This window comes from Syngnathus floridae, chromosome 7 (assembly GCF_059516105.1).
Source record: "Syngnathus floridae isolate MCC-2025c chromosome 7, RoL_Sflo_1.0, whole genome shotgun sequence".
NCBI lineage: Eukaryota > Metazoa > Chordata > Actinopteri > Syngnathiformes > Syngnathidae > Syngnathus > Syngnathus floridae.
Window position 1 is genome coordinate 7,381,011 of NC_142419.1, and position 16,778 is coordinate 7,397,788.

The 16,778-nt window shown below is 39.8% G+C and overlaps 1 protein-coding gene and 2 long non-coding RNA genes across 8 annotated transcripts in view; 1 reads left to right on the plus strand and 2 right to left on the minus strand.

The window, feature by feature from the left end:
* The window catches only part of pde3a (phosphodiesterase 3A, cGMP-inhibited), a 32,207-nt gene extending 26,481 nt beyond the window's left edge, over positions 1 to 5,726 (minus strand). For 2 of the 5 annotated variants that reach the window (XM_088380800.1, XM_088380799.1), the window contains exon 1: positions 4,927 to 5,726. In XM_088380800.1, coding sequence (XP_088236926.1) covers positions 4,927 to 4,998 — 72 coding nt within the window. In that variant the 5' untranslated portion in view covers positions 4,999 to 5,726. The remainder of the gene's footprint in view (positions 1 to 4,926) is intronic. The other 3 variants (XM_088380798.1, XM_088380797.1, XM_088380801.1) reach the window with 3 other exon arrangements.
* Positions 205 to 10,417, plus strand: LOC148394960 (uncharacterized). Of its 2 annotated transcripts, none has more exons than XR_015859433.1 (2): positions 205 to 402; positions 9,249 to 10,417. It is a non-coding gene; the product is annotated as an uncharacterized LOC148394960 (long non-coding RNA). The 2 variants fall into 2 exon arrangements; XR_015859432.1 differs by lacking the exon at positions 205 to 402 and adding an exon at positions 7,246 to 7,423.
* Positions 7,614 to 16,730, minus strand: LOC148394961 (uncharacterized). Its single transcript, XR_015859431.1, has 6 exons — positions 16,547 to 16,730; positions 15,355 to 15,437; positions 12,697 to 14,925; positions 9,142 to 9,489; positions 8,007 to 8,124; positions 7,614 to 7,811 (listed from the first exon to the last, which is right to left on the minus strand). It is a non-coding gene; the product is annotated as an uncharacterized LOC148394961 (long non-coding RNA).
* Positions 16,731 to 16,778: the final 48 nt, after the last annotated feature.

Consider the following 16,778-nt stretch of genomic DNA (forward strand, 5'->3'; position numbering starts at 1 on the left):
GACTAGTCTTGGGTATAGCTCATATCTCATACCTTGCATGCTCCCCATTGACTGAACATGAATGAAATTGTTTTCACTCTTTGTGTCACCACGACATCAATGAACTGTCCAACTCTGATCGGAAATGGCATTGCCCTAGTATCTTCTATGAAGCAGCTAACAAGGAAACCTATTTTTGGAGTCACTTTTGTGCACAGCTTGGTCTTTGTGCTCCACTGTGTGAGATTCTCTTCAAATGATAGGACAGTGCTACCTTACTGACTGTAACAGGAGTGAGATTTTTAAGTAGAAGGTGCACAGATGGATGGATGGATTTACAGCAGATTCAACATGTTACGTGCCCAGACCAAAACCCGCCTTGCCTCTCACCGAGCATATTTTGGAGCTAAAACACACCATTGAGTAAGTAACAAGGCAATCCTTGTCCAGGGCCACCAAACCTCATCTGGACAGCCAGCGGGGAAGCCACTATATGTTTGTGAGTGTGTGCATGTGTATACAGGTCTGGTAAAAAGGTATTTGCTGCTGCCTTTTAGTAGCAAGCTGTGGCAGCTTCCTTTCACACTTTTTCTTTTTTGCTGTTTTTTTTTTTTTCGCTCTGGCCCTCACCTCTCGGTGTGAAAGCATTATGGCATGGAGCCACATTCGCATGGCCCGGTGACAAACACACGAAAACAAACACAAAGGCCGACTAACAATGTGCGATTGAGTTAAACTTGCTCAAGCGCCGAGTGCATGCGAGGGCTCCGAGCGTTGTGATTAGTCTGAGCACTACGACCGACTCGTTGTCCTTTTACACTTCTGCTGTGCTTGGCAGCCGACCATCTCCCTCCGCCTCTGGTTTCCTCCCCCATCTTTCAACGCTTTGCCTTTCCCCTAAACCTCGCTCCTTCCAAGATTTCTCCCCTGTCATGCAGTGAAGTTTCTTTGAACGAGTTCGGCCAATGACATATTTTGCTGTTTGACTGCAGCTATAAACCGAATTCACATTTTTCATTCACATATTTTTTTTAAATATTACTACACCTAGTGATGGGAAAATGAACACCACACCACAAAAGTCCGACCCCTGAAGACACCACTCATGGAATGCTGTCGAGAGCGACCTACGATTGTCCGAAGCAGAGATACGGGAATAATTTCCAGCCGATAATCCTGCAGTGTAAACGGGGCTTTAGCATAGAGTAGCATAAATCAGCTATCGTAAATTTAGGACACAACATTAGCTGTTGTCATACGAAAGAAAACAGAATATATTTTCTGCAAACATCTAATATATTATTTACTTTACAAAAAGTCAAGGAAAAGCTTCTGCTTTGATCATTTTTGGTGTGTCTTTCTTCAAAGAGTATATTTGACAATGTCTAAGTTACTTTGGTGCATGCTGCAAGTCTGACAGTTCATTATTGGTTTCATTCTGATTCTTTTAAGAGTTGCATCATGAATATTTCAAAAGTACTTTCTTCTCAAAGAGTTAAGAGAAAACCACATAAGAGATGACTGTAAGTACTTTAAAAGAGTGATTGATGAGCCGTGAGTGTTGGGGTTTTGTAAAATTCCAGCCCATTTGCTCATTACCATGTCTGCTGAAAGAATGCCAAATTATTGAAGACAACCTTGCAGAGCCCACATTTGTTTCATTAATTCAAACATTGTTGGCTTCCTATCGAGCAGTTAAACTCTCAAAATGTTGTGTGTTTATTTGAAATGAAGACCAATTTTCTCAGGGGTCCCTAAGGAAGCGCTAATAAGCCTTGATGAACTCAGAGAGCCCTGGAAACGAGAACAGGTTGTGTGTCCCTCAGGAAATTCATTTGCGTCAAAGAGAGAATGTGGGCCTCCCCTCAAATAGACTTCTGAGCACATGTCTTTCCTTTAAAATCTTTTGAAAGTCTCCCTCCCACTCCCCCTCTGACACAGATACTGCAAATGATGTGATGATGACTATGTTACACAACGGAGCATTGCCTTATCAGAGGTCTGACTTCTATTTGTAAAGGGTCAAATATTTCAGAGAAAAAATATTTACTCCAGAGTACTGAAAAACAGTTAATGCGTTCTTCTTATTTTATAGACAGACACTTTTAACAATGTATTCTTGTGCTGTACTTTATTTAAACAATGACAACAGCTCCCTACACTCCAAGACGTACTTTCAAGTAGCGCTTACCATTATTAACTGGTGGGAGGAACAATCACATTGATTGACCTTCATGTTCTCATAAATGAGCAAGCTCGTTGTGCTTAATTCTCCCCGTCTTCCAACTGTGCTGGGGATGTGTGCCGTGATTGGGCTGAAAACTCGTGCTCAACACAGACTCAAGGGTCATAACTGCCCGAGCAGGTTGTGTGCCTAGTGTGAGCACACTCTCTTAAATATGTAATTGTACTTATTTATTTTTTACCATCTTTTTGACCACGTACTGCCATCCTGCCTCATCCTTTCTCAGTTGGGTCGGATAGCCGGGTCCTCACAGCAAATGTCTCAGTGATGTCATCAATGATATTACAATACAAGGTCTGGTGATATGTTGCTGTTTAAACCTCTGACCTAAAGTAAAGTTGAACTATAGCCAACTAAATAAAAAATGGCATCAATCATACCTTTTTACTGTTTGTGAGTGCCTTGTGTTGTCCATCTGGTTTCATTAAATGTATTATGGTTGTCTCTTGGTATCTTGGTATCTCACTGTGATAACCTACTACATGTGACTATGACATTAGTTGCTTCATAATAGTGGATTGTTCACAACTGTTATTTCAGAGAGTAACAGAGATGACTATAGTTTTCATTGTGTGCGCCATTCTGACTTTTTCTTCCATAAATTGTCATTCGTCAAATGACTGAAGGTTTTTAGAAAGTTTGAGTTGAGGGGAGAACTGCACTACACATGTCAAAACCTTTCAATAATTCAATTCAATAGCAGCATGACATCATGCTCATCCCTCATTAAAATAAGATCATGTGTTTGACCAAATACATCAACAACAAAACATTAATAACAAGGCAAAAATATATACATAAATAAAGTCAGAGAAGAATTTGAAATATGTTCCTGATTCCAGTTCAGTAAAGTGGCTGTCTTGCCTCTGGCTTGGCAGGCTACACCAGCCGGCTTCATAAATATTGCATCAAAAATGCTTGATGAAAACTCCGCTTCTCTCAGGTACAACTACACTCTGGAGAGCTTCATTATCTCTAGGCCTCTAACCTAAAGCCTCGCATGCACGGAAATATTATCATCTTGACCGATTTTTAAAATGCCAGGGACCATCCAAGTGAAAATATAAACAAAAGTGCTGTGTGTGATGTGATTTTTCATATACTGTGTTGTGTGCTTGGAAATTACTAACAAAGTGCACCACACACTTAACCTTCTCTCCACTGACAAAACAGCCTTCCGGACAAAAACAGAGGTTTAGCGCAGCACCAAGAAAGGCCTGAGGCAGTGCAGTTTTGCTGAAAAATCAACGAGGAAAAAGGAGTGGCACTATTAGTACTAATAGTGGTAGGAGTAGGAGTTAAAAAAGAAACACAGTAAGTATTGTGTGCTGAAAAGTCAACAAAAACATGATTTTGAAATTAACCAACCTCAAATCAAATACAGTTACTCTGCAGAGTGCACTTATATAGAACTTTAACTACATCATATGGTCCCCAAAGTGCTTTGAAGTACAATAAATAAGTGCACTGCATAATACTGCTTTTACAGTTATGCATCAAAACACTAATCTTACTTTCCATCCCTACTTTACCGGTTACCAACTTCTAAAGGAGATTTGTGACTTGAATTCCAGTTGAAAAGTATACATGGATAGATGCAAAGTGTGGCGGTGAGCAGTCTCGCCTCACCTCTGACTGCACAATCCCTGACAAACTGCAAGTGTTTACTTTCTGTCTCCCTTCTAGTACGCCACATAATATTTTCATACACTTTTACTAGAGCCTACTATAATTTTCCACAGTCAGGATAATGTATTTAATGATTGAGAGATACATACAGTGTTTGATCACGTAAACAGCAAATAAAAAAGCATGCAGTGAGGCAGACTATATTCCGCCACACTAATGGGGGCATATGAGAGCACAAAGGCTCACATTGGTGCTGTTCTTTGGCGCACATGTAACTTGTAAAATATACTACACTCAATCAACTGCCTAACCATTGTGAATTATTATGACAATCAAATGAGGAACTGCCAACATCCAGCTGTCACTCTTATTTCCTTTTTTGGTGGATGAATGCTGTGATAAATACATTTGCTCAGACTCCACACAATCGATTGGGCGTGATTTTACTCATAAGCATTTAAATACATCCATTAAACATTAAGATGACAATAAGCAGACTGTCAATCATAAATATGATAATATCTAATTGACTGATGAAACCCACCCCCAGACACTAGGAATAAATAAATAAATCAATCAATCAATAAATCAATAAATGTTTACCATAGCACTACAATGATAAAATGTGCTCTATAGTTTAAGTTGGTGAATACTTGCATCACTTGCAGACAGCGCACATGATTGATAAGTTGATAAAACATGCTCCTATGCCCTTTTGTATACACGCACACACACATACACAAAAACAGTAATGTGCACAGCAATTGCACAATCTGCATGAAGCCTCAAACTGAGCCCAGCAGGACGTTGACGACCACATTAACAGCAGTGGCAGAGTGCAAGTAAACATCAGGCATGCAGGCCGTGCATAGCTGCAAGTGCCTCCTCCAAATATGGATGGCCTCGAAGATTCACGATGGCCATGCACAAATTAATTGTTATTGCGTCCTGTGGGGTTAGTTTGCGTAAAGATTCGACACGTGTCGCAGCGATACGGGCCCACGGCGGCTGGAAGGTCATCAGCATGCACACAACCATGTTGGTTTAATTCAAGGGCCACGCGTACGTCTTACCTGGTCCCGTGGAATGCAAGGCAGCGAAGTCCTGCGGTGGGACTTGCTGTTGCTCTGACTGTGCGCCATCATCTCCGAGGCTACTATGGAGCTGGACCTCCGTCTCCGCTTGAAGACAGGGATGTCCTCCTCCTTCGCCCCGGTCACAGAGCCACAGCACCCCGTCCCGCTGGTCCCTGGGGCCGGCAGGAGCCGGTCAGCATACCGCGCAAGCAAAACACCCAGCAGGCAGGCCAGGTAGAGTGCTCCAGTCAGCCTGGACTCTGCTTACAGAGATGAGGGAGACGGCCTTGGTGAGACGACGCGGACACTCCCTGACCCAGTCGGACGAGCAGCGGGGTCCCAGCAGCCGAGAATGTGCATGCGTGGGGTGAGGAGGGAGGAAAGGAGCGAGGGAGGGAGGGGAAGGGGGTGGGGGCTGACTGCGCAGCGGCTTGGCTCAAAGTGGCGCACCGCTAGACGAAAAACAGCGGCAGGACTGATGTGCAACGGCCCGACCCAAAAGAAGGCACACAACGATTGTCAACACAGAAGGCGGGGAGGAGCTGGAGTCGGTCAGAAGCAGCTCCGGAGCGCATCCGGCCGCCGAATGCAGACGAGAGCCAGAGCAGCCTTGATTATTTGTGCAGCCCGCATCCCGCGAACGGACCTCGCCGCTCCTCTGCAAGAATGGGAGACAATTTCAGAGAGGCATCCCGCGTTCCGGTATACATACGACGGCGTGACACATGTGATCACGTCGCCAGGCGCTCTGACGCCGCCCGGGGGATGTTTCTCATGACTCGAGTAGCCCTTGATGAGCCTCTGGAACTGTCCAACTGCAAGACCATCATCATCTGTCGGGAGCGAGAGCAATGCTGCACAATAATACCTATGAGCATGTAGTTACAAATTGGACTCAGATTTTATTTAAATGTCAAGACGGGTCAATGTTTTTGTTGTTAGATTTAATGCTGATTGACAGCAGTTAAAAATTGTCATCCTTTCACCCGAAAATGAAATGACTTTTAACAATATCAATCCCAAAATTTTCTTTGTAGAAATACGTAGGTTATGTGCACGGTGGAGCGCTGGTTAGAACGTCACCCCACTGTACAGAGGTCAGGGTTTGATTACGGTTCCGGCTATCCTGTGTGGAGTTTGCATGTTCTCCCCGTGCCCGTGTGGGTAAGGGTTTCCTTTTGTGAGGAAAAAGCGGTTCGGAAAATGGATCAACAAAAGACACTATAATAAACACAGACTTTCAAATAAATTGAACTTTCAAAACAGAGTGTGATCCCAAATTATGGAATGACTCATATGATACCAAGTTTGAATGCTGTTATTGTTGACTAATTGGCTTTGTCATGGTGAACTATACCCTCAGGCTGTGCAAAGCTAGAGAGAGAAAAAAAGGAGAGGAAACATGTTAAGAATCCAAAAATACATTTCAACTACTGAGGACACGAGTAGGAGTGTTAAAGGGTTGTGATTAGATCGAACCAGGGATAATGCATAGAACCCTGGTTGAGCCATCACCTTACCATGTCTTGGCTTTGATGGTGGGAGAGGATAACAGTCTGACCCACCAAAACCAAACATGTTATCAGGCTCTACTGGTAGAGTCCTCAGTCTTTATTTGTATGCATGTCATTTTGTAAATAAATAAACAAATAAATGAAGCGACAAATAATAAATAAATAAATAAATGATAGGGAAACAGAGATATTATTTGGGATTTCTACTTGTGCTCCACTGCTGGTCTTAGTTTTCTCTATCCCACTCACTCGTTCACTGCAGGCACTTGTGGTTGACCTTCACTCTTCTTTTCCAACTACCTACCAAGCACTGCATCCACTGGAATGCACGCACACACACAGATATACTACTAAAGATGCATCAAAAATCCTTGTCAAAAAGGACAACGTAATAAAGGTATGTGTGAGATTGCTACAAAGTCAGATTACTGATGCTGTAACTAATAGAATTGACAATATCTAAAACAACAAAAACATTGTGTCCAGATGTATTACACATATTGTATGATACGGTGTTCATGTACTGTAAGCCATTGGCAAAGAATATTCATTGTCACTTCTAAGTCACAGGGAGGAAGAAATATTCAAAATGGTAATAATCTGATAAATCACATCACTGTCAGAAAGCAGGGTGACACATTGTGTATAAATGTGGTCATGCATAATATTACCAGCAAATGCGCAATTCATGCACATATATGCAGATTTACATAGGTACATACATGATGCACTGTACTATGTACAAACACACATGCACGAATCATCGGCCTATTTTCTTAACTCACACATAGGGTGAGTGACTTACGACATCATCATAACCTCACCCAAACAGACACAGCGTGCAATCAAAGGACCATATTTGAATTTGATACAAACAAAAACAATCACGTATGAACAAAGCCCTGCATAGATGTCACATAAAAAAATTCAACATTTTATTAGCAGAGGACCTGACACAAACATCTTGAATGAGAACCAAGGTAAGGAGATAAAGTGAGTTCTATCATCTTAAGCTCCTCTCACAATAGAACTATTCTTGGTGCTTAACTAATGAAGTGAATAGCAGGCCTACTCACACAGGATGAACACATTTAGTGTCTTTTATGTCTCTTGTTGAACAGAGAACATGAATTGAATATTAGTGTAAAGAATCTCTTGTTATAGCTGTAATACCCACACTTTATTCTTGTACATTGACCCATGAAGCATAATTCATCACCATGCAGTACAACGCCCCAGCCCTTAATAAATCATTGCTTAATGGAACTAAATTATCCATGTAGGTGTGTAAAGTTATTGTGATCCAGGGTGTACTTCGCCTCTCAAGCATGCTCAGCTGAAATAGGCTCTAGCTGCTCACCCATGACCCTGAACAGAATAAATGGTACAGAAATGATGGATGGTCGGACAACACGACACATTATGCCTTTTTCTTTGCTTGCCTCCCGAGGGGGTTAAACCCCCACCCTCCCCCTCACACACCGTATACAAACAGTGAACCCCTGCTGTGTTACACCGGCTCACAATAATGTTAGAAAACAAACATAATAGAATTGTCCTTACTTGTGAAGCCACACGCCCAGCAACGGGCATGAACAAACTTCCTGAATTGCCAAGGCAAAATGTTATTGCAGCAGGAGGTACTCCAATGGATACATTTGTGTGCTGTGACCACAATGTCCTGTAAAAGCATCGGGGAACCATAAATCAAAACATAAATAAATTGATACATGTGTAAAGTCCCTAAGACTGCCTCCCATCTATTTGCTTCCTGCTCAATTCTCCCAGACTCTCTGTTGCTTATCATCTTGACACCTTCCCATAGGAGACCCAGAAAAAAAATGCAGTAGTTGAGAAGGAAGAAAGAAAATGGACTGAATGGCAGATTTAATGTGCAGTACAACCCCAAGGGTCTCATTTGTTTTGAATTTGCGGGTAATAATCACAAGGGATTTGGAAAATAAGTAGCTATGGAAAATCCGCATCATATTTGGAATATGTACAAAGAAAAAGACGCTATGTTTAGACAAACCATGTTAATGTATATCCGATACATTTGGGGACTTCTACAAGTTTATGCGGTACAATGCAATCCTTTTCAAGTTGTGATGTTTCAGAATTTGTGAGAAAATAAAACGATATCCTATCAGTGTGATAGATTAAATACAAACCCAAATATTTTCTGACCCCTCACAAAAAGCCTGTTATTTATGAAGTCATGCGCTTCCCACTCTCCCCAGACCCAGAGTCACTTTTGTCTTTATCTCTCATCTGAAGTTTTGAGTTGACCATACTCCCTTTTGTGCAATAAATGATAGTGGGGCTGTGAAACCCTGAACATTCTAAAAAACCATTGAAAATGCCATGTGAAAACTAGAAATGCATTTTCCTTGGAGACCAAGATATTTTATGCTACTCAATGATGTGAGGGGAAAAAAGCTCGGTTTAGGCCGAGCAAAGCTCCTCAATTTACACATTTGAATCCCTGTTTTCCCCATTGCCACGATTTCTATAGGCATTAATGCTATTATTCATACAAAGAATGTACTCACTTCTATTGATATTCATGAATAATATATAAGAGCGCCTTTACACCGAATGCAGTCTTGCATATGTTCTTGGAGCTTTTGAGTCATTATGGTGCATTTGAAATGTTTCTTTTTTTTTTTTAATGGAATCTTGATTATACTGTACTTACTGTGCATACTGTTTGAATTCGACATGGGTTTTTTTTCTGTATGAATGTATTTGTACTAGAGCAGAGCATCATATTATTCTCTCTCCGTCTGTCCTTTCGCTGGAAAGCTCCCTCATGCGGGCAACTCTCATCTGATGCCAGCGTTGATGTCATAAGTGGCCCAATTTCTCAGCACCCGATTGGCCGATCCGCTGTGACGCCGCTCTCTTCATTGTTGTACAGTTAACAAATTCCCGTCACAGTGGTAAGTGGTCTCTTCTCCTTCATCTTTCTCTGTCTGTCTGACACTTGCCATGCTCTCCTTTTTTTTCCTTTTCAGTCTAGTGTGTATGCCGAGCTCTTCTCCAACTGAAAAAGGAAACATCCAGTGAGCCAGCTGCTGATTGGCTCAGACAAAGAAGCCAGTGATGCATGCAGCTGTCAGAAATGGGAACAGACCTCAATACAAGCAGACCTCGGCATCTCTGTCTGTACATGCTGTGTGTATTGACTTTAACATGATTACTGATGGTTGGACACTACGTGCCCGTCTCTCAAAATATGTCATTATGGGTGCTAGTTCTTTAGGATTTAATGTGCTTTGTTATCAATTGTTGACCCTTTCAGCATTTTTACAGATGTGATTTAGAAATCCGTCCACACTCGTCTGTTAAACTTAGTGGAGGTAACATGGCCTCCTTTGGGCCGGACAACAGCAAAATAAACTCAAAAATGTACAGAAATCCTGTCTGCCAATTTCAAGAATGACGAAGGCAAACTTAATCGTGCAACATAATAATAACCCCAAAGCAAAACTGTGTTGTGTTGTAAAATTTACTAAGGAGAAATATCAGAAAATGAGAAAGCCAAAAGTTGGTAATGTTAATGGGCTCACATGCTTGATGCAATTATTGCAAGCAAAATATTTTACTTAAATCTTTTTAGTCAGTCTATTTGTCTGAAAAGAAGAAAGAAGAGAAAATGGGTGTTCAAGAAACACGTCATTTTATGGCCTTTCAAGTTCACTGAAAGTGGCTACATCAACATATTAAGTAAACTTTTAAATCCGACCCTAAGTTATGTCAGATGGTTTGTCAAATACTTTTCACTTACAAGTAGTGAGTGGTAAGAACGATCATTTTTGCTTGACTAGATCTGAACATGCTTTGAGACTAATATTGACCAGGTGTGTGTTAAGGGACTTTGTGCATTTGAGCATGAAATAAAACATGAGAGGTGCGTCCCATGGTGGACTGTTTGGCGTTCATGCATGTAAATAGTACATGCTTGAAGTTGAGAGGTAAAAATGCACATAAATGCAAAACTAAAGCACATTTAGCAAATGATGGAGATGATAATTAGAGTGGATGGAGATGTTCTTCAAACATCCAGCACAAAAAAAATGTGATCTGAATTGCCTCAACAATTTGTCGTGAATTTTTTGAATAACTTACATATAAATTAATTTACTAACACTTTTATTAATCAGCATTCTTCGTAATACAAGGTTTCTAGAGTGATTGGTGTTTTCTAGTTCCAGAGGTTGGCGAAGCGTCAGCAGTGAGCAGGCAGCAAGCTGCTCACTGCAGGAACAGGGTCATGCTTCCACCTAGTGACGGGATAAGATGTAGAAATATCTGCAGTTCAACTATCTGGCCAATTCTCATCTACTCTCGACAGATGGATCTTTGGAGGTAATCAATGAATAGCTGTCAAAGGGTATATTGAGGCGCATTGTGTTTCCGCAAAATAATTGTGTCTTGTGTCTTATAATAACTATTAAAGGCATTTGGGGTCCGACTAAATCAAATGAGGGAATTAGTTGCACTAACACTATGATAATATGACTGTAGATGAAAAGGTCTAATCATCCATTTTAGTACATTACAAAACGTTGCAAATATGGTATTGCTGAAATGTAAAAGTGTAAAAATACTTGACCACAAGTGGGAGCGAGTAATCAATTTTAATACATGACATAAATTTGCAAATATGGTATTGTTGAGATGTAAAAGTGTAAAAGTACTTGACCACAAGAGGGAGCTAGTTGCATGACAAAATAATTCATTCAAACAGGCAGTCCTCGTTAACTTTAGAAGAACCAGAAGAGCTTGTTTTTGTATCCACTATTTTCCTGGTTTTCGACACACTCTAACCTTCATTTTTAGGTACACCAATTAGTTCAAATGAAAGAGCTCTATCAATTTTGGCCTTTACAGAGGCGAGTGATGACATTGCTGGTGGTTTTATTTGACTGAATAAATTATTATTGCATCGTACTGTGTTAAAATCAGAATGATAGGTTTGAGAGTGCATGCACACATTGATGAATAGATGGTCAATAACATGTTGATCAATCACATGGCAGGTGGCAGTGGCTGAGACTGTAATTAGCTGGTTAGCAGCAGATGGGACTGACAAACTCCCTTGAGTCTCTCAATGCTTCCTGATTACATTATTCACATACTACTTAAATGCACCTTAATGGCAAAACAAAGCAACTCTCATTATTATTACTACCTTTTAAACATTTTGTAAAGGGCACCAGGGAAACAGAAAATGTCTTACCAGCTCTAAAACATGTCAGTTTGTCAGTGCCACGAATGATATTGGTCATGGAAAATGTAAGACTGGATAAGAGGGCAAGATATTTTTAGAAACCCGAAGTTCCAAGATCTTTAATGCTGAACATGACGTTGGAAAACTCTAGGGGTCCTGTATGTTTTTACTATACTGCTGCAATGACCCTAGAGATTCCAGTTAATGGATGTCAGTGCAATGACCCCATTAGCGTCAATGCCCCATACTAAGACCATCTATCTACCTAATCACAAGGCCTTATCATGTTGTTTTGAGACCAGCAGGAGAGCGGATGTCTTGGTTATTGCCTATAAGAGTGCAGCTCTTAAGTGAACTGTTGCTCCTTTCCACCTCATTACCTTGACTTTTGTGCTACTAATTAACCTGAGGTAGGCGTAGCATCAAATCAAACAGATATGGTTTGCTTGTTTTGTGACAAACCCTGAGGCAGGATGTGGCTGAAAATGTTTTCTTACATTGGAGCTTGTGGATGACAACAGTTTTGTATTAAACAGGAAAGGACGCCTTTCCAGATGGCATTTATTTATTACAAAACAATGGAACGAATTCCCGATGGCACATTTATTCTGAAGAAATTCTGGATGTGTTCAAGGTTAGCAAAGGCTCATAACAAGTTGTGTTGGGCTCGCTATATTACAATGGAATATTTTACAAGCGTTATTATAAAACCGCAAAGCGATTTTGGCACTAAATAAAACTCATTACATTATATATTTTTAAAAATAATAATGGTATATACAAAAATGAACACTGACACTTTATAAAAACAAAGTCTCCTGTTGCAAAGATTTTTGTTTTGTTTTATGGCACTAAATTTAAGTCAGCTTTCATGCAGCACTATTTTGATTGGCTGGTAAGTGATATGGAAAATATTTCCCTATAAAAACAGCCCAATATTGCAGACAGAAAATGACAGAAATAGAAGAAATCTGTTTCAGTGTTGATCTGCACAGCCATCTTTTCAGGAATACTTACCAGCCATACAGTATGTGTGGAAATAAAATCACTACAGTTAGTAGTAACTCCTAAAAACAAAGGGATGCCCAATAGGACTTCTCTTAAGATCTAAACACTCCTTTTTGTGTATGACTATGAAATCATTGTACAAAGGCTACAAAAAAACCCCAAAATGAAGCAGTTTCAGTCATCCAATGCTCACTGAATGAAATCAAAGCCCTTTTCTACATTATGATAGCATCTCACTTGCTGTTATGCAAAAAAATAACAAAACAGGGTCAGGTTGTCTTTGTTCGTGTCAGTTCACTCTGTTCTGTTCCATCCCCGCTCTTCTTGTAAATGGCATTAACAGATTTTGATGTCCGCTGACTTCCCCTTTGATTAAGATAAGGGAAGATTGGTGACCACAGATCTGGAAATATCTCTTCGGTTGGAGGTCTGTTGATTAACTTAATACCGATCTGATCTTTGTTTGTATGTGTGTTATGAAGCTGAAGAGCGTGTGCAGAAACGACAAACTGTACCTTCCTATTATTTCATTTAAGTAACATAAGGAATATTCTTTATCTGGCTTATAATTACTGTATGTGTAACAACAGCAGCTGCTATGAAAATGCTAATGTGCAGATTTGGACACCAGTAAATATTTACACTGTTAGGTTAAAACAAAGGTCAGTTAGGACTGTGTTGCTCAAGGCATTGTTCAGGTTCTCTCTAATAAGGCACATTTGTAAATCATTAGCGCCACGTACATGCTTTTTTGGATTTAAATGGGCCCTAATTTGTGATGCCCTTCCGCTACAAGAATGCCCAACAGCCTACACTTAAAAAGTGAAATTCATCTTTTTTGCAGAGTAAGTTGTTGTATATATGTCAACATATTCACGTTTTGATCCTGCACATACCTCCCCCCCAGGCAAGCCATGCGCTGTTTACGGTACATTCAGTGCTTATGAAAACAGTGCACGCTCCTCACTCATGCAAACGCATGCAAAGCCATGTCAACAGCATGCTGGACCCTCAGAAAGCCCGCATAGCTAACTCAACCCGAGTGCCCATCCATTAAACAGAAAAACAAAGCAGCTTGGCTACACAACAGAGACTCACTTGGAATTGGATCCAGCCCAGTATAAACTGACTGTTAATTGCATCTTCTGTGTTTACACAAGCAATGCGAAATTAAACAAGCACGCTGCAAAAGTTCTTTAAATGGACTTTTTATGTTTCAGCTGAGATGTGATTTAGCAGGTGATGATGCAATAAATGAGTCCATAAAAAAATCTGTAAACGTATCATTTGTTTGCCAGGTGTCCCTTGTTTGGTTATTTTCTATTTACACATTTTAGTGAATCACCCTTTAGTCTAGTCTCGGCTTAATAGAGGAGCTTTTAGTTTTGCATTGAATATTTGTCTTTCACTTTCACCACAAAGCCTCAGTGATGTTGTAACAGGATGCCTGTAACCTTTTTGTTGATATTTGAGGAGATATTTACTGTTAGTGTTTTCTGTTCCCTTAAGATTATCTTACAAGTCTCAAGCCGATGACCCAGTTCTTTTTTTCATCCAACAACGATTACACATGCTTGATCAGGCTTATAATGTCATGAGGTGTGACATCCGGATGTTTCCTTGAGAAGACTACTGCAATAGCACGGAAGGCTGCTGCACTCACTTGCCCGAATTATCATGAATATTTTCTTTTCCTGATTGTTTCTACAAATATAACCTTCAATAACAATCCCTCACATAGTATTTGTATAACTTCATAATCAAACTCCTCCGTCCCCCACATCTGTGCCAGCTTCTTCTTTCTATTTGTTTTACTTTTCCTGTTTTAGTGACCTTTATTTTAGGTGTTTTTGCTTGAGCTTCTATTTAAAAGTCTGCAGAAGCACATCTTGATTTTTATGCTGAGCATACAATTTCAGAGGTTAGGTTTCCCAATGGCATTGCATAAGATAAGCCTTTGGATATTTTTTTTCTGTCTTATTTTGAGTTCCGCTCTGTTTTGAATAGCTTTTATCACAGTTCAAGATTAAAGGTGATGCATGTAAGTACAAGATTCTGAACAAAGAGAACATGAACCAGATTGTTTGGACAGCAATACACTGTTCCACTTGTGGGTTGTACATTTCAGTTGCTAACATTTATTTGAAACACCTCACAGGAAGAAGGATGCTCTTGAGGAAGTGGTTTTGCAGTGAAGCGAACAAGAGGACCAGGCATGACATCGTTTTTGCTTTTGACCTTTAAAAAAAAAAAGAATAGTCATCGTGACACATTGTTGTCTAATTGGCGTCAGTCATCTGCTTGCAATCTTGACCAGACTACCGGTGATTCTCAATCACTATTATCTAATTTGACTTGTTTTTCATTTTCACCCAAAAATACTATAAATAATATGATATACTACTACAAATATTTAACATTTGTAGTGTATTTAATATTTGTATATTTTTTACACATAGTAATATATACACCCTTAAAACTGCTGGGTTAAAAATTGGGATTTGATCTGAGATTTGATTATACTAATATGAGATGTGTGCCTAAAAACAGTCAATAAATTTGGATGATCGAGCTGACGTCAACAGAGATAAAAGACATTAACGTTTCAAAGTCATGTAGCAAAGTAAGTGTGTGTGTTAAATCATTCCACGGTATAAAGTTCCTCACTGTAGTGAATATTCAGCCCGATAAGTGGACACATCTGTTGGATCGTGAATACATCGGGAACACGTAACTGCCCGCTTTGTTCACTGGAAAAAAAACACATGGAAGAACACGTGAGTGTCCAAAATGTTGTGATTTTCAGGCTGCGTTAACCTCTAAAACCACTCAAAGCCACAAATGTGCAAACATGTTGTTCACATGAATTGCAGCAATTTGTAAAAAGCCTTGGCACAGTCCCTGTTTGCTCACAGCTTGTGAGGCAGTGCCATGGTGACAGTGGGGGGTGGGGGTGAGATAATGACATAGATCAAAATCATGTGTCTAAATTCACCATTTAATCGGACCATTTTACACATAAAGATGTGATCTATAAGCCCATTGTCTGGTTTGAAGTTGGCCATTTTTTTACCCTCACAAACTTGATTTGACATTAGGTTTTGTATGCGAGGATGAGCATCATTCATAAAAAACAATAAAAACAAAGCAATCAATAATACCAGAGATGTTACCTGCTAAACACATTCATTCCATTTAAGGCCTTGGCCCTCGGTTAACATATTGCCCTGTTATGATGTCACTCTTGGCTGCCGGTTCATAATAACAAACATGCAAAGTGAGCTCCCAAAATAATAAGGTTTCCGTGTAGTTTGGTCGTCAGATGAGGGTAATTAATCCAAACAAGCAATCCAACAATTTCAATCACAATTGTACCAAAGTTGTTAAATAATTGCTTTTATTTTGCGAACTGCAATAAAAACCCAGCTCAGATGTGCAAATGTATTAAGAAGCATCAACAAATTATTCTATAAAGTTTTTCATTTGATGCTATTTTAATAACAGTACGGTAATATACGGGGTGTTATCTGGGGTCATTGGCCGTGAAGTCATCACTTCTTCCTATTTTTCATGCATCCGATAAATCATTTACTATTCTGTTATTTACAGAAGTCCACACACAATATACTATAGTCTTACTGCCACTGGTTTCAAAGTTTGCTTTTTACAAATGCTCATAAAAAGTGAGCATTAGTTTTAATCTCATGTCTAAGTGTGACTCTTTTATTGTTTTGTTTGATTAATTAAGTGCCCCTTTCGACCCCTTTCTTGCACCGCCAGTGGACTCAAACTCGTACTTTGGTCACAATAAACATTTTTAGGAATATTAGGTTGAAATATTTAGTCTCTCAAAACTTACCTAAGATGGCATTTAAAATGGATGATTGGTTGGTTGGTTGTTTTTGTCATCAGGTTGTTCATTCATATAAAAAAGAATATTCATGCATATACTAGAATACTATCTAATGTAATTCTAATGTACATACGTATATTCCAAAGTACGTAACAGTAATATGCTTTGCATGCCACTTTCTGCGTCTACTTTCTGTACCTGCTCAACACAGTAGGAGGGGTTGGACTGGGAAGAGAGG